General features: G+C 36.9%; 1 protein-coding gene across 1 annotated transcript in view; it reads left to right on the forward strand.

Moving 5' to 3' along the window:
• Positions 1 to 27,638, forward strand: part of LOC121388299 (hydrocephalus-inducing protein homolog) — a 93,936-nt gene that overhangs the window by 3,987 nt on the left and 62,311 nt on the right. The window contains exons 5-26 of the mRNA XM_041519587.1: positions 653 to 1,152; positions 3,717 to 3,784; positions 4,389 to 4,716; positions 5,760 to 5,949; positions 7,009 to 7,125; positions 8,173 to 8,325; positions 8,846 to 8,949; positions 9,623 to 9,757; positions 10,849 to 10,990; positions 12,357 to 12,469; positions 13,513 to 13,663; positions 14,422 to 14,559; positions 15,314 to 15,442; positions 16,010 to 16,339; positions 17,011 to 17,124; positions 18,686 to 18,874; positions 20,365 to 20,574; positions 21,357 to 21,494; positions 23,133 to 23,420; positions 24,186 to 24,373; positions 25,143 to 25,416; positions 27,361 to 27,555. Coding sequence (XP_041375521.1) covers positions 653 to 1,152; positions 3,717 to 3,784; positions 4,389 to 4,716; positions 5,760 to 5,949; positions 7,009 to 7,125; positions 8,173 to 8,325; positions 8,846 to 8,949; positions 9,623 to 9,757; positions 10,849 to 10,990; positions 12,357 to 12,469; positions 13,513 to 13,663; positions 14,422 to 14,559; positions 15,314 to 15,442; positions 16,010 to 16,339; positions 17,011 to 17,124; positions 18,686 to 18,874; positions 20,365 to 20,574; positions 21,357 to 21,494; positions 23,133 to 23,420; positions 24,186 to 24,373; positions 25,143 to 25,416; positions 27,361 to 27,555 — 4,194 coding nt within the window. The remainder of the gene's footprint in view (positions 1 to 652; positions 1,153 to 3,716; positions 3,785 to 4,388; positions 4,717 to 5,759; positions 5,950 to 7,008; positions 7,126 to 8,172; positions 8,326 to 8,845; positions 8,950 to 9,622; positions 9,758 to 10,848; positions 10,991 to 12,356; positions 12,470 to 13,512; positions 13,664 to 14,421; positions 14,560 to 15,313; positions 15,443 to 16,009; positions 16,340 to 17,010; positions 17,125 to 18,685; positions 18,875 to 20,364; positions 20,575 to 21,356; positions 21,495 to 23,132; positions 23,421 to 24,185; positions 24,374 to 25,142; positions 25,417 to 27,360; positions 27,556 to 27,638) is intronic.

Consider the following 27,638-nt stretch of genomic DNA (forward strand, 5'->3'; position numbering starts at 1 on the left):
TGCTGGGCAAGGAGTTAAATGTAAAGGCTTAGTGGGGGGCTGGGCCAGGAGATCTGTAAAGGCTTAGTGGGGAGTTAGTCAAGGGGACATTGCTCCTTCCAGTTCTGAATATAATACATTAACCACACCACTCACCCAGTGGAAGGCAGATTAATACCTTACTGGCTCCTCCAATTGCTATCATTTTCTGACATCTATGTTCAGTGGTACAGTGCTTGTTCAGCTGAGATGCAAATGATAATAGGATTGTTCGTCCTTAGTGAACCCTTTAAGTAGGTTCCAGTCCTATCCCAGTCAATAACTGATACTGTAAAGCATGAAATTGTTGTGAGTAAGATAATGTGAAAAATGTGCCTGATGTATTGGCGCAATAAGTACTTGACACATTATATTTTTTACCAATAATTCATAATATCATGGTGCATTATTTTTGTGATTTACAGTATATCAAAGGCCATGATAGTATGTTCATGTCTTTTGGGGGAAACGCATGCATAGAATATCCCTTACTGCTATTTTAGTAGTTTAATCATAAGTTGAATCAAAAGCTTGTTATTTAAAAGTTACTTAAATTGTTTGGACTGCAAAGCTTAATTCTTTTTAACATCTTATAAACCTAAACAAAAATCTTCTTTTTTATTTTTCCACCCAGTTTGTTGAAAATGACAAACTGCTGTTCAATGATGAAGTCATAAAGATTGATCCGATTGATGGAGACATTTGGCCAAACTCGACCTTCGACGTGAGCATTGTATTTAAACCAAGGGAGGCTCAGATATACACACAGACGGCCTACTGTGACATAACCGGACGAGAGAGTCGCTTACCACTGCGTATCCGTGGAGATGGACAAGGACCAAACGTTGAGTTTTCCTTCGACACCCTCAAGATGAGCAACATTTTCATAGGCTCTGTGCACATGTATGAGGTTGTACTGTCAAACAAGGGAAACATTGACGCCATTTTCAGCGTCATTCCAAGGACGTCAATATTTGGACCGTGTTTCCAGTTCAATCCCGCTGAAGGGATTGTCATGCCGGGAGGCTACCAAGCGATACAGATCATCTTCAAGAGTCCATACCTCGGAGATTTCTCTGAAGAATTTTCCTTCCAAGTTGATGGCTCACCACAGCAGCTTACCATCACGTTCGTGTGAGTGTTGGAAAATTAGATTGTTTTGCTTTGTGTCTGTTTAAAATATTTCTTTTCAACTCGGCCTGACCTCAAATGGCATTTTCCCCATATGTTAGTTGAGGTGAGGCTAAGTATTCATAAAAGAGGAAATGAACCAAGTTTTCTGCATATTTTGTAGGAGGTGAAGGGTTTTTAAAAAGGCATGCAGATTTTATACTTAAATCAAAGGAAAGAAATAAGAGATCACATGAATGGTAACAGTAAATAGTGATTTGAAACCAAAACCCTCATCCATAAAGTGAGAATGTTACCTGTTACTGACATTGTATCCCACTTTACATCTTTGTATCTTACACATACATCACAGGGTTTGCACACATCCAGGAAAATCCTGGAAAGTGCTTTAGAAAAGTTTCACCCTGCGAAATATTTAACGGCTAATGATAGTTATGCTATTAATTAATTAAATTTGGTCTAGAATACTAAGTGTTTCCTTATTTCTGTTTATCAGTGTTTGTATTGTAATTCATTATTGAATGGGTGGTATATGGCTCGGTTGTAGAGAACTGCCTGATGTCAGGTGGGTCATAGGATTGATCACACTTGTTGCACACTTCAGGGTTTTTTCCCCATCCAGTGTCCAATAACTGTTACCTCAAAGACAATGGCATGTACTGTCTATAGGTGGGAAAGTATTTATGTCATCTTTATTACCTTTTTTTTTTTGACCGGCCTCGGTGGCGTCGTGGTTAGCCATCGGTCTACAGGCTGGTAGGTACTGGGTTCGGATCCCAGTCGAGGCATGGGGTTTTTAATCCAGATACCGACTCCAAACCCTGAGTGAGTGCTCCGCAATGCTCAATGGGTAGGTGTAAACCTCTTGCACCGACCAGTGATCCATAACTGGTTCAACAAAGGCCATGGTTTGTGCTATCCTGCCTGTGGGAAGCGCAAATAAAATATCCCTTGCTGCCTGTCGTAAAAGAGTAGCCTGTGTGGCGACAGCGGGTTTCCTCTCAAAATCTGTGTGGTCCTTAACCATATGTCTGATGCCATATAACCGTAAATAAAATGTGTTCGAGTGCGTCGTTAAATAAAACATTTCTTTCTTTATTACCATTTTGTTCCTGTCCTGGATGAAGGAGCCTACGTAAGTTGACACCTCTGCCCATGACAGCCGTTTGCTACAACAGCTTGCTGTGAATGTGCAGGTTAAGGGGACAGTGAACTCAAACAAGAGATTTATGTGTTGGAAAGATGCATACCCGGATCACCAACACATACTGACACTTTAACAAATGAAAAATACGTAATTTTAGAGTTAATACAAAAACATGATTATTCCTGCTAACTGAGGGAAGCCATTTTGTTTCATTTTTTTGTGAACATCCGGTTGTATAGCTTGGGGTGAAGTGACGTCATCTCCGTCCTACACCTCTATGCACAGTGTAAACAAACGCTCTAATTTACGACAAGGTGCTTTGCTTTCATCAACGGGACTTGTAAAACAACATAAATGACTTGATAGTATAATAAACTGTATAACTAAATATATTTCAATTTGCATCAATAGAACGAAATGGACTTACAGTATTTTTGTCTTTTAAAAAATCCAAAGAAAAAATGCATATTATTAGGCCTATTGGTAGGGTATGTTTGAAAACACTCCGATTATTATTTCAGTACCTGAATTAATTTATGTACAAAACATATCTACAGTTATTTCGACACTTTGACAATGGTGGTTTATTTTGTATTGAAAAATAATATATACTTGGTGCTGGCTTACTGGGATTGATATTATTACAGAACATTGCGATGCATCCGCAAAAATCAGGCACGTTTTGTTTCTTCAGTTCAAAGACTAATTCCTGATGTGACACGTTAGGTATTACGTAACCACTAGCTCGCCAGAAGGCGTATTCACTGAGATGGTACAAAATGGCTGCGCCCCTTATATATAATAGCCGTCATATTTAACCGTTTTATTAATTAACTATACATTGACTATGCATACCAGGCCAAATGCTTTAATTGTCACTTCCTTAAAGTCCTATGACCTGACTGACCTAATATATTTTAGGATAAGCCTTTGGTGCAGCAGTGGGTTTCCTCTCCAACTCTTGGACTATGTATTAAAATAGCCATACGTTAGACACAAAAAAAGCAATAGGTTAAAATGTGTGAAGTTATAAAAAAATATTTTATTCATTTCATTTCACACTGTTGAGCATTAGCTCTCAGTACCAGGGCTCGAAATTAAGAATTTAGAAACCTATGACTATTTTGAAAGGCTTTTGGCATAGGTAAAATGCTAACCAATGGCAATTTTTAGCCTGTCTGCAACAATTGTAAACCATTAACCTTTGCAGCAAATATAAAAAGCAAACATTATCACTTCAACTGACAGCAGTTGTTTTTTATCCAATTGAAAAGCAAACTGCCATCGGTGAAGTACCTGATCAATGGCAATTCATGTCGCAACAACAGCAATTTCTGTCATTAAGTTCAAGCCCTGCAGTACTACCAAATATGTTTGTTACTGTCTTCAATATTTATTTGTTCCTTCTTAATTTTTTCAGTGGATCAGTGATTGGTCCAACCTTCCAGTTTAATGTCCCAAAGCTGAAGTTTGGAACAATTTCCTATGGTGAGTATATTAAATTTAATTAGATTTCAAGTTGTTGCATTTAATGCAGGTTGTGGGATGGTGCATATAAATGGGAAAATATAGGATGTTTCCTCTCTCTAAGACTATATGTCAAAATTATCAAATGTTTGAATTCCAATCGATGTGCTCTAGTGAAATCATTAAACAAAATAAACTTTAACTTTCAGTGAAGAAATTTAATAGTATTAACTAAAGAAACAAAATGGCAGAGTTAAGAAGTTTGTTTTATTTAACGACACCACTAGAGCACATTGATTTATTAATCATCGGCTATTGGATGTCAAACATTTGGTCATTTTGACATATTGTCTCAGAGAGGAAACCTGCTACATTTTTCCATCAGTGGCAAGGGATCGTTTTATACACCATCCCACAGACAGGATAGCACATACCACATCCTTTGATATACCAGTCGTGGTGCACTGGCTCGAATGAGAAATATCCCATTGGGCCCACAAATGGGGATCGATCCCAAACTGACCGCACACCAAGCAAATGCTTTACCACCGGAGTGGGCTACGTCCCGCCCTGGCCGAGTTATTGGATCATATTTTCTATTTTTAAATTGATGTATGATTTTCAGGTTTTCTGAATACCCAGACATGTACTTTGTTGAATACATCGCTGGTACCGATGACGTTTCGTCTGCGGATTCCCACAGACGGTGTCGTAGAAAGTATTTGCTGCACCACTGATCTGAATGGAGAGGAGCCTGAGCGGAATTCCAGTGCGCGAGTTGGACCTCCGAGAGAGTTTGAGATTATTCCTGTGACGGAGACGCTCCTGGCACAGAGCGAGATGAAGATCACTGTGAACTTTGTGTCAAACACGATCAAGAAATACGACGTCGCACTTGTGGTTGATGTCGACAAGGTCGGGGAAGAAGTTTTGTCTTTGCCCCTTTCAGCCAGGTAAAACTTCTTAGTTAAGTTTTAATGGATAAGAATATACAATTTTTACAAAGAATATAAAACTGATTTTTTTTTTCAGTCCACATCTTTTATTTTTTGTGGATTTGTTTTCATACTGATGACATTTTTTCTGATTGATATTGCATCACTTTAGAAAATTTATCTCTGCGCTGTGTCAGAATATTTATCCAAAATACTAAAAATGTTAATGAGTATTTGTGTGACAGTTACTTAGTGTGTCTATATTTTGTATATACAGTTTAAGCATTTGTTCACAAAACTGAATTTGACAAATATATTTCATAAAATTAGCAAAATAGCTAATTTAAGAATTTGCCTGTTTAATTAGTGTTTTATGTTCATGCATTTTGTTTGCAAAGGACACATTGGGCAGCTTAATTCATTTAATTGCTTGCAGTATTTTTCTTATTCTGCTTGAACCCTGCATACTCAACACAGTCATTCCCATATTTGGCAGTATAATGTATTTCTTTTCAACTTAACCTGACCTGAACAAATGTCATATTCACTCCTGTATAAGTAGATTGGTCCAAACATCCCAACAACTAATGGGATGACTTAAAATCTTCCAGTGAGTTTTCTGTTCGGACCAGTCTACTTACATAGGGGGAATATGACATTTATTGAGGTCAGGTTAAGTATTTGTCATTTATTAATTTATTTATTATCCATTTACCAGCGGTGGGGAAAAATAAAATTGTCAATCGGTCTCATGTGACGTCATCACTAGGCTGCCACCAAAAAAAACTTTTATCCAATAAAAAACAGACACATGCTTCGGACTGACAAGAATGACAGATGTGGGACTGGCAAATATATGTTTTTAAAAAATAAAATCAGTCTTGGAGATCAAGAATGGGTCCCATATAGGGATAAAAGGGCTTTTTCACATCCCTGCCATATACTATTATCAGTAAAATTAATATGATTATGAGCGCATTTTCTAAATTGGTCAGCAACTGTTAATCAGAATTGTATTTTGTGTGGCATGAACTAATCTTTCATCTCCCTGTTATTTCCAGATGTGTCGTGCCAGCCGTCACTGTGCTGAGTCCTATCCTGGACTATGGCCGCTGTTTCCTCCGCCACCCGTACGAACACAGCATCAGACTGCACAATGACACCGATCTGCCAGCCAAATACGAGATAGTGCCTCAAGAAAGCCTGGGGGTTGATAACCCCCCAATACTCTATCACAGCCCAGTGCCAAAAGTAAGTCAGAATCTATCACGGACTTGTCCCAAAAGTAAGTCAGAATCTATCACGGACTTGTCCCAAAAGTAAGTCAGAATCTATCACAGACTTGTTCCAAAAGTAAGTCAGAATCCTTAACAGCCCTATTTCAGAAGTAATTTTGAATCCATCACAGCTGTATTCTAAATGTAAATCAGAATCTATTACGGCTGTATTCTAAAAGTAAATCAGAATCTATCACAGCTATATTCTAAAAGTAAGTCTGAATCTATCACAGCTGTATTCTAAATGTAGATCAGAATCTATTACGGCTATATTCTAAAAGTAAATCAGAATCTATCACAGCTACATTCTAAAAGTAAGTCTGAATCTATCACAGCTGTATTCTAAAAGTAAGTTTGAATCTATCACAGCTACATTCTAAAAGTAAGTCTGAATCTATCACAGCTGTATTCTAAAAGTAAGTCTGAATCTATCACAGCGACATTCTAAAACTAAGTCTGAATTTATCACAGCTGTATTCTAAATGTAAATCAGAATCTATCACAGCTGTATTCTAAATGTAAATCAGAATCTATCACAGCTACATTCTAAAAGTAAGTGAATCTATCACAGCTGTATTCTAAATGTAAATCAGAATCTATTACGGCTGTATTCTAAAAGTAAATCAGAATCTATCACAGCTATATTCTAAAAGTAAGTGAATCTATCACAGCTACATTCTAAAAGTACATGTAAGTCTGAATCTATCACAGCTGTATTCTAAATGTAAATCAGAATCTATTACGGCTGTATTCTAAAAATAAGTCTGAATCTATCACAGCTGTATTCTGAAAGTAAGTCTGAATCTATCACAGTTTTATTTTAAAAGTAATTCAAAATTACAAAATTAAATCAGCTAAGTAGTGTCAATGTGAATAACACTTCCAATCAATATTTTACAATAGTTTTACCACAGAGGCATGTTGACATTTATGATCTATTAACATTACATAGTTATGCCTCAAAGGTAAACTTATACACATTAATATTTCTTTGAAAACATAGGTTATAGTTTTGTTCTTTGTTTGTTCACAGGGAGTGATCGCCCCTCATGATGTGTATGATGTGGCCCTGCTGATCGAGGCCCAGGTTTTAGAGGAACTAGATATTTCTGTCTACGTTCACATCTTCGGCTCTCCTGACCCACCAATGGTTTGTCTTCTTTCATTCTTATCACATAGTAACATAACCATTCATATCACACAGTAACATAACCATTCATATCACAGTAACATAACCATTCATATCACACAGTAACGTAACCATTCATATCACACAGTAACGTAAACATAACCATTCATATCACACAGTAACGTAACCATTCATATCACACAGTAACATAACCTTTCCTTTGGCTAAAGCAACCGTGCCTCCCCATCTTGTTTTATCTATGCTAATGTGTTGTCAATAAATATCATCATCAAGTCTTTGCCATGATCAGTCTCTTAAAATGGGGTTAGGTAAGCAATCACATGAACTTTCAAATGAAAGTTATTAAACTTTTTATTTCAAGGCAATTGGTTTACCGTTCTGGTGAAGCTTTCCAGTTGACTAAGGAGGAGAGTGTGCGAGTGATCACTTGCCTTTTCTGACAATGACTGGTCAACCGGTCTATGATATACAACTCTTACAGCCATTTTTAACACTAAACAACTAAAAGAGTATTAGTCTTATGTTTTTCTGCTTGTCTGTACATGGTATGCATGTCACCTCTTGTATATTCAAATAAATAAATATTGGTCATAAGAGAAATCTTTGGCCCAAGCATGCTTATAAAGATGTTAAAGTCAGGAGACTTACCAAGGATAGTAATATAATATGAATATAAATATAATTATGTACATAAGTGTACAAAACAGGGGACAGGGGAGCAACTGCCTCTCTGGTTCTGAAAATACTCAAATTCGGGTAAAAACAATAGAGATATTCAGGCAAAATGAACTAGCCTGAAACGTTTTCATCATATATTTCCATCATTCTAACTACAATATTAATTGTAATCCATGTAAAAATGTACAGTGATTCATTTGAAACCCTATATATAACTGTTTGGTAATAATGTCAATATAAATAAATGTTGTTATCCAGATTCGGGTATTTTCGTTTAATTCAGGGGAAAATCAACCTGCCCTCCTACAAAAAATGGGAGCCTGTATGCCTATGATTATGTATTATGTTTATTAATGTTGTTTGTTTCAGCCTGTGCATGTGACGTGTGTGGGTGAGGGACCTGTGGTTCACATCCTGCCCCTGGAACTCGACTGGGGGCTTGTGCCTGTTCTCACAGATATACCAAAGAAAATATTGCTTGCCAATGAATCCCTCATCTCTGCCAAGTTCACAGCAAACATGGTATGTTACAGTCTTGGCATTAGCCATACTAGTGTAGTAGTTAAACTCAACGAGCTATATCATCTGAGATGTGATGGGTCACATGATTGATCACATGACTGATCATCCTCTGTGGACTGACTTGGTAGGTGGGTCTGGGTCCCCATTCCAACCAATGCCCCACAGGTTCACCAACTATCATGGTACTAACTATGATGTCAATGTTAAGATGGACGTAAGAATAACATCATGATTGAGTTCATTATAATAAAATAATGTTTATTCAGTAACCACTAGAAAATATTAGTACCTGCTCCCATAGATAAGTAGCCATCTTGGCATTATTTGGTGCACTACTATCTACTTTTAAACATAAGTTTATGTACAAACAAGGCTATTAATGTTTGTAATGAAACAAAAATTAAGAAGAAACTATGGTTTGAACAACTGAGTAGGCTAGTTGTGATTTTTATGATAAATTTAAAGTTGAATTTTCATTATCAACTTGTTTGTATAAATTTATTAATTAAAATTTGTTTAGGTTCGCCCGAACACAGTGTTTCAAATAGAGCCGACAGAAGGAGAAATTGGTCCCGAGGAAACGATGACAGTGACAGTCATTGCACACCTTGATGATTGTGTCAGGTAACAATATATTTAATCATGATAAATATGTTGTTAATATTGAATATTTAAACATTGTATTATCTATAGTCATTACTTTTTAATTAACTAAAATGACTTGGAATTTAAGAAAAATTAATGTTGACCTATGTACATGTACAATATAAAATATGTATTATTTAGCCTTTAGAAGGAAATGTTTTATTTAACGATGCACTCAACACATTTTATTTACGGTTATATGGCATCGGACATATGGTTAAGGACCACATAAAAACCCACTGTCGCCACTTCATGGGCTACTCTTTTCGATTAGCAGCAAAGGATCTTTTATATGCACCATCCCACAGACAGGATAGCTCATGCCATGGCCTTAGATACACCAGTCGTGGTGTACTGGCTGTAACGAGAAATAGCCCAATGGGCCCACCGACGGGGATCAATCCCAGACCGACCGCGCATCAAGCGAGCGCTGTACCACTGAGCTATGTCCTGACCCTTAGCCTTTAGAATGTTACCATTGCACCATGAAATGTGGATCAAAGTCTTTGGTATATGCTGTCCTATCTGGAAAAACTGCACTAAAATCAAGAGGTCAGAATATGTATATTTGTTAAAAAGAGAAATCGTAAATTATATTCTAACGTTTGATATTTGATTTTGATCTTTAATTTTGATCTCCCCTCCCACCCAGGTTTCAAGACAAACTTCAAATCAACTTCATTGAGAGCCAGGCACGATTCATTCCACTGACAGCATACGGGCAAGGTACCACAGTCCTCTCTGATCCTCCGATGACACCAAAACTAGATCTGGGACCCAACTTCAGGTAAAATATTAAAATTATATTTCACAGCTGTATTTGATGGTGTGATAACAGGGGCGGCACAGTGTTAAAAATAGTGGTATGGCTCAAGGTTGCCAGACTCTCCTTTCAAATTCACCTGTGAAGGACATTTTCACAGATATAACAAATATAACCCACCAAACAAACATAAAGTGATACAGCCATGCCGTACCTTTTTGAAAAGTGGTATGGCCATGGCCCTACCGGCCACACCGTCTGCACTGCTCTTGGATAAACTAGTTATAAATAATATTGGCATGAGTATAACGAATTTTCCTAGATTTAGTTTTATTTATTTTTTATTTGAAGTATTGCTTATTTTAATACATATTTTTTTGAAGGTGGGTGGAGTAACTGCAGGGTATTATTATATTGTAATACTATTATATTGTTATTGTTGTATTACTATATTGTAATACTATCGTATTACTTCTTTTTTGTATTATCACATGGTAATACTATTTGGCATTATTACATTTGTATTACTACCACTACTACTATTATAACTACTACTACCACTACCATTACTAACTACTTACTACTTTGTGATAGTGGTATTAGGACATTGTAATACTTTTTACGGCTATTGGGAATTGGCAGTGAAATGTTAAAATAATAATTGATATCTGATTTAAAATCATATCAAGGAGAATGAGACATTTCAAATATTTTAATTTTTATGAGATATTTAAAAAACCCACAAAGAAACCCAGGCCTACTGGTTGGGAACATTTATGAATACTAGATGAAATAGGTCACCAGCCTCCTTTGGATTTAAAAGTGATTAGTATGAAAATAGTTCAATTTAGGAAGGACATATTAAAATAGAAATTAATAAAAAAAAATTAATAAGTTGACCTGATATCAGGGATTGAAAGAAAACAACAACCAAAATAAAATATCCAGATTTTAATGTCACCCAAAAACTGTTTGTGTTTTTCGCTCACCATACTTTTCAAGACCCTGCAAGGTTTTTCAGATGTGTTTTGTTCACGGTCATTTTCATCTCTGTGTTACAAAATTCACTAAATTGGAAGACAATAAATTTTAAAATTCAGTTTTTCTGTTTTCAGTAATCGTCCGTTGAAGAAGACGTTCAAACTGACAAACAGCGGCCGACGTCACCAACAGCTGGTCTGGAGTACTGACGGCTTTCAGATCAGCAAGGCCAAGAAGGAAATGGCTTCCTACAACTCAAAGGATATGAAGTTCAAGGTAATGTTTTACAGTATTTATGGATGGGGTTTTTTTCTTGCTTTAGTGGGGTGGGACGTAGCCCAGTGGTAAAGTGCTTACTTGATGCATGGTCGGTATGATATTGATCCCCATCGGTGGGCCCATTGGGCTATTTCTTGTTCCAGCCAGTGCACCATGACTGGTATATTAAAGGTCAGGTATGTGCTATGCTGTCTGTGGGATGGTGTATATAAAAGATCCCTTGCTAGTAATAGAAATTTTTTTGCAGGTTTCCTTTCTATAACTGTGTCAAAGTGACCATATGTATGACATCCAATAGCCGATGATTAATAAATCAATGTCCTCTAGTGGTGTCATTAAACAAAACAAACATTTTCTTGCTTTACTGTAGATCATGTGTGGTGGGTTCCAAATCAGTTAATTCAGGTTTTTTTGGTCCCAACCAGGACTGAAGGAAGGAAGGAAATGTTTTATTTAATGACATACTCAACAAATTTTATTGTCAGACATATGGTTAAGGACCACACAGATATTGAGAGAGGAAACCTGCTGTCACCACTTCATGGGCTACTCTTTTCGATTATCAGCAAGTGATCTTTTATATGCACTATCCCACAGACAGGATAGTACATACCAAGGCCTTTGTTACACTAGTTGTGGAGCACTGGCTGGAACGAGAAATAGGGCTGGACCTGCCCCTCCAGGACTGGTACATCAAAAGTATGTTCTATCTTGTCTATGGAAACATGCATAGAAAAGAAAATTACCTGCCACTTTATGAGTAGAAGTAGTGTTATGTAGCAGCAACAGGCCCATGCATTGGACCGGTATCTGGAGTGAGGTTGCACAGTCTCTAGTATGTGGGATAGTCTATAGGGGGGGGGGGGGGGGGGGGGGAATCCAGATTTGTTTTTCTTTATAAACCATAGAACAAAACAACATACATTTTTGTCCTAAGTTGGGGGGCACAGGACCCCCACCACTCACCCCTGATTCAGTGGGTTTCTTATCTTTTTGTCCTAAGTTGGGGGCACAGGACCCCCACCACCCACCCCTGATTCAGTGGGTTTCTTCTCTTTTTGTCAACCCAGAGTAGTTTTTAAAAAGCCGACAAAACCAACCTAATTTAAAAATGTTGTGCACATTCCCAGAAATACACAGTTTGTTTTTAGGCTTAATTGCATTAGTAAAATTATTTTAAATATTCCATTGACTACCATCATGATCTTAATATTTTATATTTAACTTTTGACTAGAAAGACATGAAGATTATAAAATTGGTCTGCAGTTGCTACACGTAACAAGATATTTTAGAATTTGGAGCAGCTAAAGTTTGGAAATGTAACCTCCAATTGTTATTAAATACAGTGTATTTTATGCTCAGAATCATCCGCCACCCTCCGAGCCACTGATGCCTGTTTTCAAGCTGAATCCTAACAGAATGGATCTGCCTCCTGGCCAGAGTGTCGAGATGAATATTGAAGGATGCGTTGATTCGTAAGTTTGTCCTACTTTTAATCAACATATTTGTCATGTAACATTTGTTCTCTTTTGCAGTTGTGTGCTTTGTGATATCATCTTTGCTTCCTGCTAAAAATCAGACAAAAAGATACTATGATTTTTTTTACTATGCTCCTATACCACTAAGGTTTCAGGCATGTCCATCCCGGGTCTTGATACTACCTTAGTCCCTGCCACTGGCAAAATTGAGGTGTTCAGTGTGTTCATTAGCAGGTGGCAATTGTTGGTGGCTATTGCTGCCACTGTTACTTCCTATTTTCATGCTTACAATTATTAACCTATCTATATTCAGTAAATAAAAACGTCAGGTTTTCTCAAACAGTATCCTGGTTTTAACATAATGAACACCTCAATAGTTACGTAACATCCAACACGCAATCTTTAAAATATATTTTATAGAATATCCAGGGATGCTTGCTTTGTAACACCATCATTGGAGGGGGTTTTTTCATATTTTCCTGGCCTGCCCCCTCACTTCCCACTAGATATGGTCCTGAAATTAAACACTGCATTATATTTATTATATTGCAGGCCTCAGTATTTTCAGGAGCACCTATTCTGTCATGCCATACTTTCCTTACCTGCACCCCCCCCCCCCCATGCCCAGTAGATATGGTCCTGAAATCAAATCTGCATTGTGTGTATTATGTTGCAGGTTTCAGTGTGTTCAGGAGTGCTTGCTGTGTCATGCCATACTTTCCTGACCTGCACACCCCACCCCATGCCCAGTAGATATGGTCCTGAAATCAAATCTGCATTGTGTTTATTTTGTTGCAGGCTTCAGTATGTTCAGGAGCACCTATTGTATCAAGCCATACCTTTCTGACCTGCCCCCTCCCACCACAAGATATGGTCCTAAAATCAAATCTGCATTGTGTTTATTCTGTTTCAGGCTTCAGTATGTTCAGGAGCACCTACTGTATCAAGCCATACTTTCCTGACCTGCCCCTCCTCTACCCCCACCCCACCACAAGATATGGTCCTGAAATCAAATTAGCGTTGTATATATTCTGTTGCAGACCTCAGTATGTCCAAGAGCGCCTGCTGTGTCACGCGATCATCGGACGCCAGGGTGGCAAGGAGCTGATCATGAAGGTGGATGTGTCCACCAACTTCATCACTCCACTACTGGAGTTCTCAACGAAAAGCGTTTTCTTCAGAGTCGACAAGGTAACATTTCTGTTGTCATCAGTTTAATTGTGTTTATTGTTGTAAAAATAGATTTATTTTAAATGGAAAGATGAGGTGAGGCAGGAACAAATTACGGAAGTTGATATATCTACATACATATTTTTGCTACAGTCTTTGCTCAAAGTTGTTCAGTATCAAAAGAGTGGATTTTGACAAAAAAAATTACTATTGATTTTTCATCTCATTCAGAATAAAAAAGATAAATTTTAATTTTTTTATTTATTGATTATCCTATCTGTCATTAGTGGACATAAAAGATCCATTGCTACTTTCCCTATATCTGTTTCTCTTTATTTCCCTCTTTGTCTTTCTCTCTCACTCTCTCTTTCTGTCTTTCCATATCTCTTCCCTTCTCCCCTTCCTCCTATCTCTCAACTGATTGATCGTACTATCGACCAGGGGACGGGATTTAGCTCAGTCAGTTGAGTGCTTGCTTGGGGTGCTTGCGTCGCAGGATCCATTCACCTCAGTGGATCCATTCAGCTGACTGGTTTTTTTAGTTCTAGTGGTGTCGTTAAACAAAACAAACTTCTTCTTACCATCGACCAACTTTGAATGTAGCCATATGTTAGAAATCAAACAGCCATAGTTTAAATTTGTTCTCCAGTAACATAATTGTTTGCTGCTTATTTCAGCTTTCTGGCACTTCTCTAGAGCTGGAGATTGATTAGTAACATTCAGAATAAAACAACAAAAACATTAATTAAATGGTTAAAATTGTTTACTGTTATTTTCAGCTTCCTGGCACTTCTCTAGAGCTGCTGACCAAAGAACTGACCATGAGCAACATGTCCAGTCTGCCACTGACCACAGCACTCAAGTTGGAGAAACCCTTTCAGATCATTCTTGACGATGGCACAGAAGTCTTAGAAACGGTTTGTTGTCTTCCACTTAACAGAGCCAGCATATTAGGTTATGTTGGTGGTAGCCAAAAATCTCTTGAATTTTTGTAGAAAAGATCATGGAAAATGTCATTAAATATCATGAACTGTCATGGAATTTGTTTGAGAACAGAGTGTATGAACCCTATGAATATACATTATGTTTCAAAGTGTTTATAGTAGGTAGCTAATTCATGAAGAGCCACTCACGGTTGTCAATGTTTTCACAAGTGTACAAATACATTGTGAAGTACCCCTCCTTAAAGTGTATGAAAAATGTTTATAGTAGGTAGCTAATTCATAAAGAGCCACTCACGGTTGTCAATGTTTTCACAAGTGTACAAATACATTGTGAAGTACCCCTCCTTAAAGTGCATGAAAAATGTTTATAGTAGGTAGCTAATTCATAAAGAGCCACTCACGGTTGTCAATGTTTTCACAAGTGTACAAATACATTGTGAAGTACCCCTCCTTAAAGTGTATGAAAAATGTTTATCGTGCAAAGGGATATCTTTATTGATGTGCTCTCTCTTCAGTCTGAATCTCTCTCTCTCTCTCTCTCTCTCTCTCTCTCTCTCTCTCTCTCTCTCTCTCTCTCTCTCTCTCTCTCTCTCTCTCTCTCTCTCTCTCTCTCTTCCTTTCTGTGTCAGTCTCAACAAAATAAACATACAGGAGACACCAAAGAGCTGTAATTTAAAATGTGTTGATCTGTCATTTCACAAATATTCCTTTCATTTGTTTTATGAAGGAGGTGACGCTGGATGTGCGAACCTCGTACATCCTGAAGATCCGGTTTGACCCAGCCTATAAAGATGATTCCCACATCCGGACTGTTGATGAAGTTTTACACATCACCTACAAAGAACATCCTCATGTGGTAAGTAGCCTGTATCACTAAAAGATGTTACTCTACAAATTACTCTTACTTACTTATATTTTATTATTTTTGACTTTTACTTGATGATCATGAATTACTGAATAAGGTTTATTATCAATGGTTTTCAAAATACATTAAAACACCTTAAACTATAAAACCCATTTGACCAAGTAAAAAGTCTGGTTATAAGAGGTATCCAGTTTAAAGAGGTTTCATTCTGTACTGATATTTATTAAGGGACCATGAAAAATGTCTGGTTTTGAGGCAATTACTGTTTACAAAGGGTCTGGTTTAGAGAGGTTTCTATAGGCCTTTAGATTAATTTCCAATATTACAAACACAGAATTATATTTTTTAAATAGGCCTGTAGAAAATGTTTGTAATATCAAGGTGTAGCCTAAAATAACACGGTTGGTGGACATTGAGAAAAGGAAAAAAGGGCAGTTCTAAAAATATCCCTTTTTAATTTATTTTTCAGTTGTGCAGTGGAGGCAACTGCTTCCTCTAACCTAACCTCTAATTACGACCATGGATATTATAAAACACATATCTTACTTTAATTTTAAGGATTATGTTGCTCTGAGAGGCGAGGTCTACTTTCCAAATCTGGCCTTTGAAAAGTCCACTGTGAACTTTGGCTGTATCTTGAACGACACAGAAGTGACTCGGTATGTGAACGTCACCAACAACAGCCCCATGGAGGTGAAGTACCGGTGGTCATTCCTGATTGACGACCAGCCGTGCACGGTTATCAACCGACCCCCCGAGAAGCCGTTCCTCGAAATGATCATGGAGGAAAACAAAGAAGTGGCTGATCCAACTGACCAGGTGGAGATAACTGTGGAGAGCTTTGAAGGAGGAGCCGGTTCAGACAATGAGGAAGATGAGCTGAAGGAGGTATGAAAATTAAACCAGATGGTGTTGGTTATTTATACTATAGTCTGTTCCATTCTCCTACAAAAATGTTTTTTTTTGTGTAAATAATTTCAGTTTTGTTTGATGTACAAAGAAAAGTAAAAGTGTTTTGGAAATAACAAAAAAATACTATTTTTGTGTCCAATTTAGAAAACAATTGGCTCACAAATAAAGAACTTGCAGTCAGTTCCATAGCATCATGCTCAGACTACCAACTGCTAGCAGAAACTTGGCCAAAACAACAGCTGCATTATTATTTCTGCAACTCCCCACTTCTGATGGGTGTGCTCATATTAACAACTAATGGATTATACAATGATAAATGAGTTGTAAGAGCACTCAGACTAGCAACTGGACAGTCATACAGCGCTGAACATGGATGTCAAACCATGCCATTGTATTGCATTTAGAAACCAGTTGATATGTTCAGTGTTGTGATGGACGGACGGACAGTTTAAAAAGAGAAACTAGCGCATGGTCATATAATTATTGTGTAACTTATATTGTTGAAATTATTGCTAGACTCAACCCATGTCCGAGTACTCGAGTACTCATGGAGACAATACTGGCAACACAATCAGCCATTACAATTATCAAGAAATAAATTTATAGCATATTGAAATGATGATTTTATGTTGTCACTGTTTGTTCAGGCTGATAATGAGAATATTGATGAGGACAAGGATGATGATATTAAAGAAGGGGAGACAATCGATGATAACATCATGAAGGAGGAAGAAGATATTTCTGATGAAGAATTAGAGAAGGTAAAACTCTGTTACAAGATTATTAAAAAAAACCCACATAATTATAACATTATAAAGGTAAGACAAAATTAAAACATATTAATGAAAAAAGCTTAATGAAATGCTTAGACGGGTCTTGGAGGTTGCCATCCCAACAACACCCACGTTACTAAAGAATTGGAACATTTCTTTTTTGGGACAAAAATTTAATTTGTTCTAGCAGTGACTGTAGTTGTATTTGGGGGTGTTTTTTTTTTTAAATTAGTAAACAGTATTTTAGGATTGAGAGAGGAGATTGCAGCTTTAAGACAAACATAAATATTTGGTTAAAGAGTCCGCTTGATGTGAAATAAAAAATATCATAATTGTGTCACGATAAAATTATATTCAAAATAAAATAAGTGTAAGATTTATGTGGCACAAAACTATTAAAGGGATAGACCCTAGTTTCAAACCATGAAAATTAACACTAAGTTTAGTTAATCTACAAACCTGTGACATATTTGTATAAAGTTACAACTGAGTGAAACATGAGTCTGTGACTTTGAAATGGTGAAATACATTTTAAAAATAGACTAAAACTTGACTCCATAACTTCTCAGATGGATGTGCCTTTTTAAAATATGAGAAGTGCATTTTGTAATATTAAAAACACTAGGGTGACCAAAAACACTTCAATGTACGGAAATGGATAATCTAAACAATAAAATCTAAATAAAGTATGATTTCAGTTGTCAAAAATGGCTCTAATAGTAAAAAATATGCCGTAGTGTTTAAAAACCAGAGTATGTCCCTTTAAAGATATATGGTGAAACTCCTTTAAGCAGGACACTTTTAAGTGGTGTCCATTGTAAAGAAGTCCTATACTGATATTTGAAAAAGGACTGTGAAAAACATCTGGTTTTGAAGGAATTTCGTTTTACTATGGGTCTGAGCCTAATTTCACAAGACATTGTAGGCCTATTTTTGCAAATAAACATAAATCTATGACTAAGCCATAGTTCTTATTACTATACTTACTGACACCTTACTGACAATTTTCACATTTTCATACCTGGGCTCCCAAGCACCATTTAACGACGTGACAGTTACACATTTTATTTTGTATTGAAAATCTCACTGACAAATGATGCCTCAGTTAAATCCAGTGTCTGATTTCATTTTATAAGTCATGAGTTTCTTTTATTTAAGCACATTTACCAAATTGCTCAACTTTGTTTGGCTAACTATATTAACAGTGTAACAAATATATAGTTTCAAGTACACATATTTCAGTTCCTCATTGTCATTAAAGTGCTCCATCTTCCATAATGATGTAATTTTCTGTGTGAAATAGATGCTAAGCACATGTAAATGCATGGGACAAGTTATTTGCTTATTACTTATATATTTTGGGCCAGTGGCTTTAATACTGAATAAAGCTTGTTTTGTCATATAAACAAATGGCTTGGTATAATTGCTAGTCGCAGCCATAAATTTACGATTATTTTTGTGGAATTGGCTCTCTGGTTTTGAGGGCCAGGTTTCACTGTAGTAACTGTGTTAAGACAAAACTATAATACTAAACCATTGCTGCTTCCAGGGTCAGCTTGACATTGAGCAGGAGAAGTCGAAGGATGACATGAAGGAGGACCGAGAGGATGAGATCGCGCGACTCGCATTGAGTCGTCTGTCGTACCGGGCGGAGGACGACGCACTCAAGTCGAACCGAGCCTTGTCAGCGCTCCTTGAGCGAGACCTCGAGATGGTCTCACCCATTGGCATTGAAGAGGTACCACCAAATGTATTCTCTATTGTCTGTGTTAATAATGAGTTGAACCTAGCCTTGTCAGTGCTCATTGAAGATACCTCAAAATGGTCTCAGCCATTGGCATTGAAGAGGTACCACCAAATGTATTCTCTATTGTCTGTGTTAATAATGAGTTGAACATAGCCTTGTCAGTGCTCATTGAAGATACCTCAAAATGGTCACAGCCATTGGCATTGAAGAGGTACCACCAAATGTATTCTCTATTGTCTGTGTTAATAATGAGTTGAACCTAGCCTTGTCAGTGCTCATTGAAGATACCTCAAAATGGTCTCGGCCATTGGCATTGAAGAGGTACCACCAAATGTATTCTCTATTGTCTGTGTTAATAATGAGTTGAACCTAGCCTTGTCAGTGCTCATTGAAGATACCTCAAAATGGTCTCGGCCATTGGCATTGAAGAGGTACCACCAAATGTATTCTCTATTGTCTGTGTTAATAATGAGTTGAACCTAGCCTTGTCAGTGCTCATTGAAGATACCTCAAAATGGTCTCGGCCATTGGCATTGAAGAGGTACCACCAAATGTATTCTCTATTGTCTGTGTTAATAATGAGTTGAACATAGCCTTGTCAGTGCTCATTGAAGATACCTCAAAATGGTCTCGGCCATTGGCATTGAAGAGGTACCACCAAATGTATTCTCTATTGTCTGTGTTAATAATGAGTTGAACATAGCCTTGTCAGTGCTCATTGAAGATACCTCAAAATGGTCTTGGCCATTGGCATTGAAGAGGTACCACCAAATGTATTCTCTATTGTCTGTGTTAATAATGAGTTGAACCTAGCCTTGTCAGTGCTCATTGAAGATACCTCAAAATGGTCTCAGCCATTGGCATTGAAGAGGTACCACCAAATGCATTCTCTATCGTTGATATTAATAATGATAATTACTGTCTGTTAAATACAATTTATCTTATGAATTGTTTCATAAATAGAGGATAATAAACAAGTTACCAGTTATAATCAAATTTATATCCTGAGTGAAATAATTTTCAGTTGTCACAAGCGTTATGAGTGACCACTGGGGTAATAAACATATCTTAAGAAGTGAAAGTAAGTTGGATACATTTTTATGAAATTAATTGTAAGATAAATGGTATCTAATGAATATGAGTGTATTATTCTATTTCTGATATATCTTTAAAAACCAGTGTGGTTTCTTTTCTAACATTTGTGCTTGCAGTTAACTTATATGTTGCAGAACAATCAATTTCAATTTCACTTGCATGCTCAATGAGCAGTAAATTTTGGCCATGCTTATTTCATTAGATGGGTATAGCTGTGGTGACCAGGTCATCATTATGGAGTAGCCAATCAGAGGTAATTAAGTCAATATTTCACTAGTGGAATATTGCTGTGTGATACTAAAAGTCTCATACAGATATAAAATCATTGTTTATTTTCATGTTTTTTGTGAGTTTTGTTTTTTCAAAAGTATTTTTTCTCTTCTCAGGTGTTTGATATCTTGCCTCTATATGGAACTTTACAACCTGGTGACACACAACAGATCACCTTGACCTTTTATGGTCATGCTGACATCTGGGGTCAGGTAAAGGCCATTTGTGAGGTGGAAGGGGGACCGACGTACGAGCTCGTACTGAAAGGCGAAGCCTCGCTTGTAGAGTACACGTTTGATACGAGAAACATTGACTTTGGACAGCAGGTGAGTCTTGTCTTCTCAATTCTCTTTCTCTGTTGTGGGCGGGATTTACCTCAGTCGGTTGGGTGCTCATCTGAGGTGCTTGCATCGCGGGATCGAATCACCTCGGTGGATCCATTCAACTGATTGGGTTTTTTCTCATTCCAACCAGTACGCCACAACTGGTCAAAGGCTGTGGTATGTGCTTTCCTGTCTGTGGGAAAGTGCATATAAAAGATCCATTGCTGTTAATGGGAAAATGTAGCAGGTTTCCTCTGATTATGAATCGAATTACTAAATGTTCGACATCCAATAGCTGATGATTAATTAATCAATGTGCTCTAGTGGTGTCATTGTTGAAGCAATAATCAAGCTGACTTGGATAATTACAGAGACAGTGACATACAGTCAAGTTACATATTAAGTAGCAGGTCCATTGGAGAGAATTTTGAACTGACAAATGTGAATGATGTGGGCGAGGGCATGGTAGTAATAACAGACTTACCGAGGTTCTTTTACCTGCTTGCTGGAGATACAGTAACATTTATCTGTAGATTAGGACATTGTAGCTTCAAAGTGTGTGAGACAAAGGGTTTGAATGTATAAAATACCAAACTTTTAATAGATCTGAATATTTGTAATCAATATTTATATGGGAAGGCTATGAGTTACCTAGGGAAGGGGGAATTATGAAGGATGCTGCACTGACTTTTTGTCTTACCTTCATGTTTAGCACCATTTTTTACAAACTAAGATCATTGAAATTTGGTTTGAGGTTGTTAAGAGGTGTATGTTTTTGTTTTCAGATGTATGATCAGGTAGCCTCATCCGAGATCACACTGATAAATACAGGAAAGGTTGGATTTTCATTCAGCTCCATCAACATGGATCCATCACTTGCCAAACATCCTCCTCCGGGAATCCCTGTGATGGTGCCACACTCGGTAAGTCCTGTCGGTGCACCTCAAATAACAGATTTAATGTTTAGAAATAAATTATAGCAGTGTTTAAGGTAGACAAAGGAAAATAACTTCAGGTGTTACTTCTTTTCTAGAATATTTATCCTCACCTCTCAACTTTTGTATACATCCCCCTCTTTAACAATGAACTGGTCCGAATATTCCAATAGCTAATGGAAAATGTTGCTAGTTTCCTCTGAAGACTGTGTCTCTGAACTACCGAATGTTTGACTCTAGTAGCCAATGGTTAATAAATCAGTTTGCTCTAGTGGTGTCATTAAACAAACAAACTTTTTCGATTCTTATGGAAATGCACAGAGGTGGTTATAGGACGAAAAAAAAGGTTTTTGATTACCTAATTAAAGAGCTACATTTAATTAAAGGGCTACATTGAACCAAAATGTTTTCGATTACCTAATTAAAGGGCTACATGGAACGGAATGTTTTTGATTACCTAATTAAAGGGCTACATTGAACCAAAATTGTTTTTGATTACCTAATTAAAGTGCTACATTGAACCAAAATTGTTTTTGATTACCTAATTAAAGGGCTACATGGAACGGAATGTTTTTGATTACCTAATTAAAGTGCTACATTGAACCAAAATTGTTTTTGATCACCTAATTAAAGGGCTACATGGAACGGAATGTTTTTGATTACCTAATTAAAGGGCTACATTGAACCAAAATTGTTTTTGATTACCTAATTAAAGGGCTACATGGAACGGAATGTTTTTGATTACCTAATTAAAGGGCTACATTGAACCAAAATGTTTTTGATGACCTAATTAAAGTGCTACATTGAACCAAAATTGTTTTTGATTACCTAATTAAAGTGCTACATTGAACCAAAATTGTTTTTGATTACCTAATTAAAGTGCTACATTGAACCAAAATTGTTTTTGATTACCTAATTAAAGGGCTACATGGAACGGAATGTTTTTGATTACCTAATTAAAGGGTAGGGTCTCCACGAGTACTCGAGTACTCGGGCTCAGGTCGAGTCTAGCAAGTCTCAAGTCCATTCACAGGACTCATACCCATACACGGTGGAATACAATTATAAACTATAATACAATGGACAATGTAGGACAATAATTTCAGCAGTAGATAATCAACGATATAAGTTACACAGTAATTATATGATAATGCGTTAGTTTCTCCTTTTAAACTGGCCGTCCATCCATCACATCACTGAACATATCAACCGGTTTCTAAATCCATGTTCAGCCCTGGAATTAAGATGCATAATGCTATTTTACTACATTCCTTAATCTCATCATCATCTAGTGTAAGTGTCGGGTACTCGGGTCCGGGTCGAGTTTGACCATCAAGTACTCGAGTCCAATATTTTGGACTCATGGAGGCCCTATTAAAGGGCTACACTGAACCAAAATGTTTTCGATTACCTAATTAAAGGGTTACAGGGAACTGAAATGTTTTCGATTACCTAATTAAAGGGTTACAGGGAACTGAAATGTTTTTGATTACCTAATTAAAGGGTTACAGGGAACTGAAATGTTTTCGATTACCTAATTAAAGGGTTACAGGGAACTGAAATGTTTTTGATTACCTAATTAAAGGGCTACATGGAACTGAAATGGTTTTGATTACCTAATTAAAGGGCTACATTGAACCGCTGAGTGAACAAGTCCTGACCGTCAAGTTCCTGGCAGCAGTTCCAGAAAAGTTCCACAAGAATTTCCTCATTCAAGTGGCCCACTTTGAGCCAGACACCATCAACCTGTACGGGGAGGGGATGTTCCCGAGACTGTCCCTCGACCTACCCCGCCTCGTCGACGATGGCGGACATTACAACAGTCTGTTGAAGGAAGCCAGGGAGTCCCTGACGAGGAATGTCAACAAGCTGTCCAGCCATGAATGTCATACAACACATGATCACATGATGCAGGTAAATCTGCTTACTTATAATCTATATGAATATAATTACATTTCCAGTCACATTTGCCAGTGTCGTATGATCACAAGATACATAGAGATTATTATACAAGCTTGTGTGCCGTACTGATATGAAACGAGTGTCTGGATTCTTGTATTGCCTAAGTGAGAGTGAGGGAGGGTAATACATGAATCCTGACACAAGTTTTGTAAAATCACTACAGTTCACACACAAGTGTAATAATTTCTTTATTATCCATAATATTATTTTTATGAATAACAAGCTAGGACCATGTCAAAACATTTCAAATGTAACAAGAAGAAGAAGACAAAACGACATCATTTTCCAAAATGACGTCATTTTGGTAAGACAGAGCTAAGACTGGGGAAGCCCATTTATATTATGATGTCACTTCCCAAAATTACGTCATTCGTTGTGTGTGTGAAATCGTTATGACACATGTGTCATACTGGTTATATTTTCCTGAATATCTTGAACTATGTGGATAATAAATGTTTTTACAGATATGTTTAAAAACTTTTGCTTTTAAAAACTAATTACTGGATTTTGATTAGATGACATCACTAAAAGCCTGAATGTATACTTTTGTATATATAACACAGACATCACAACATTACAGAAAAAAAATTGTTTTTCATTTTGTGGTAATTTATTGATTTATAACTGTCATGTTATTATATTTTAAGGTCCATGAAAGTTGCTCTTAACCAAAAGTAATGTACAGTGTTAAATAGGGTAATATGCATGCTTTTTCAGCCTGAAGCAATTCCATCCGACCTTGAGCTGCAGATGGAAATTGAGCGGTTGGCCGTGCGAGACTTTGCCCTGGAGGTGCAGCATGAAACAGCACGCCTAGAGGCTGATAACATGCCCAACAGTAACGAGAGTCGGCAGACACAAACCTCCATTGACTCTAAGCGGAGCAAAAAGAAACACAAGCTCAAGTAGGAATGAAATCATGAACTTTCCTTTTGTCATTAAATAAAACACAAAGTGTATATCGATGAAATTCAAAGCTACTGCACCAATTAACATGACATTTGATAGTCCATGATGTTGACCTACTGCACCAATTAACATGACATTTGATAGTCCATGATGTTGACCTACTGCACCAATTAACATGACATTTGATAGTCCATGATGTTGACCTACTGCACCAATTAACATGACATTTGATAGTCCATGATGTTGACCTACTGCACCAATTAACATGACATTTGATAGTCCATGATGTTGACCTACTGCACCAATTAACATGACATTTGATAGTCCATGATGTTGACCTACTGCACCAATTAACATGACATTTGATAGTCCATGATGTTGACCTACTGCACTGATTCACATGGCATTTGATAGTCCATGATGTTAACCTACTGCACTGATTCACATGACATTTGATAGTCCATGATGTTAATCTACTGCACCAATTAACATGGCATTTGATAGTCCATGATGTTAACCTACTGCACTGATTCACATGACATTTTATATTCCCTAATGCACTGACTTGCATGGAATTTGACAGTTCATGTTGAGATGTCTTTATATAAATATTCCTAACTTTTCCTTATTTTCTGCAGTCACAACTAGCTAAAGCATATTTACTAAGAAACTGAACAATTAAACCATTTTTGAATAACTTGAATAATAAATATATTTTGACCAATTATGGTATTTAAATAATTCTTCCAGTTTTGTGTCTTTCAGACCTCGATTACCAGAATATGTTCTTGACTTTGGTTACGTTGTTCTGGGTACTGTGAGGACACATGTGGTCCACGCCACAAACACCGGCCCGTTTCCTGTGTCATTCCAAGTTGAACATGAAAACATTCGTAACTATGGGTTTCACGTGGAGCTGGACAGAGTGAGGGATTTACCAGGGGCTCCCGATCATGAGACTGTTGACTTTGTGGTCAGTTTTGACCCTCGGGGAGCAAATCTTCCACTGGGAGCAGTAGAGACTGTTGTTCATATTAAGGTATGGAATGTGTATGGAGCAATAGATGGTTGTAAATACTATTATCATTAAATGGAAAGTGTATGGAACAATAGATGGTTGTACAAATTATTATCATTAAGGTATGGAAAGTGTATGGAGTGATAGACGGTTGTACAATTATTATCATTAAGGTATGGAAAGTGTATGGAACAATAGACGGTTGTACAAATTATTATCATTAAGGTATGGAAAGTGTATGGAGCGATAGACGGTTGTACATATTATCATTAAGGTATGGAAAGTGTATGGATCAATAGATGGTTGTACATATTATCATTAAGGTATGGAAAGTGTATGGAGCAATAGATGGTTGTACATATTATCATTACGGTATGGAAAGTGTATGGAACAATAGACGGTTGTACATATTATTATCATTAAGGTATGGAAAGTGTATGGAGTGATAGACGGTTGTACAAATTATTATCATTAAGGTATGGAAAGTGTATGGAGCGATAGACGGTTGTACATATTATCATTAAGGTATGGAAAGTGTATGGATCAATAGATGGTTGTACATATTATCATTAAGGTATGGAAAGTGTATGGAGCAATAGATGGTTGTACATATTATTATCATTAAGGTATGGAAAGTGTATGGAGCGATAGACGGTTGTACATATTATCATTAAGGTATGGAAAGTGTATGGATCAATAGATGGTTGTACAAATTATTATCATTAAGGTATCGAAAGTGTATGGAGCAATAGACGGTTGTACATATTATTATCATTAAGGTATGAAAAGTGTATGGAGCAATAGATGGTTGTACATATTATTATCATTAAGGTATGGAAAGTGTTAGACCTCTGGGAGCAATAGAGACAGTTATACAAATGACATATTATTATTATCATTATTAAGGTGTGTAAAGTATTATAACTCCATGAGCAAAAGAGACATACTTTGTACATATTAAGGTATGGAAAGTGTTATAACTCATATAATTGGTATGTCAAAGGCTGTGGTATGTGCTGTCCTGTATGTGCTAATAGCAAAATGTAGCGGGTTTCCTCTCAAAACTTTGTGTCAGAATTATCAAATGTTTTGACATCCAGTAGCTGATGATGAACTAATCAATGTGCTCTAGTGGTATGATTAAACAAAACAGATTTTTTCTGTAATGGATTAGTGGGGTGTTGGCCAGGGGGACATTGCTCCCCTCCAATTCTGAAGATAATACATTAACCACCCCACCCACCCATTGGTGTCACTTTATTACTCATATAGATAAAAATAACTTTATTTATATTGAAATGGAACGAAAAACCTGAACGTCATATGATGCCATACAATTGGTACTCTACAACCTTACCAGAACATTAATCAAATGAGTCCAGTGATAAATTGGATGTTAAACTTGATTTCATATCATGTTTATGTGCCTCATCAAATAATTTTCATTGTCACATGCTACAGCTCGTGACAATTGAAAATTATTTCACTTGGGACATAAACAAGATAAGAAATGGAACATATGTAAATATTCTATATAGAGAATACTACGAGTTGTTTTAAAACTTGTCTAACGAAAGAAAACGAGTTGGATATATTTTTAAACAATGAGTTGTAAGATAAATGGTATCTAACAAATATCCTGAAAACACAGTTTTAAAATAGATTAAAATGCTTTTTTTAATGCAAACATATTTATGGCCCTTGTGCTTATAGTTAACCTGTGCATCACAGACAAGTCAATTTCAGGTCATCTTGTACGCCATGGAGTGATCGATTCAACCATTCGTTTTTTTCATTGGATGGTATGGCATAGGTGACCTGGTCATCACCTAGGAGCAGCTAGTTGTATGTCTTTAAAATGTTAACGCACGTATATGTGTTAACAAGTATGTGTTATAAAAAATAACGAATGATGTTCCCACAAACTGGTGTGTAAGAAAGTAATTTACCTCACTGTATTGTTAGATTGTGAATGGGCCGGCCGTCTGCATCAACCTGAAGGCCAACGTCACGATGCCCGACATGGAGATCTCCGACGACGTGTTGATGTTTAACGAGGTGCGCTGCGGGGAGTGCAAGGTGGTCACTGTGCAGCTACACAACCACCAACATGTGCCTTGTGAGTGGAACTCACTGCCGCTCGACAAGGACCGCAAAAATGTGAGTCATCAGCTTTCTGAGTTTAGTTTTTAAAAAAGCAAGGTTAAATTATTGTTTGGTAACAGTTTATTGTTATTCAGTCA

This window comes from Gigantopelta aegis, chromosome 14, assembly GCF_016097555.1.
Source record: "Gigantopelta aegis isolate Gae_Host chromosome 14, Gae_host_genome, whole genome shotgun sequence".
Lineage (NCBI taxonomy): Eukaryota > Metazoa > Mollusca > Gastropoda > Neomphalida > Peltospiridae > Gigantopelta > Gigantopelta aegis.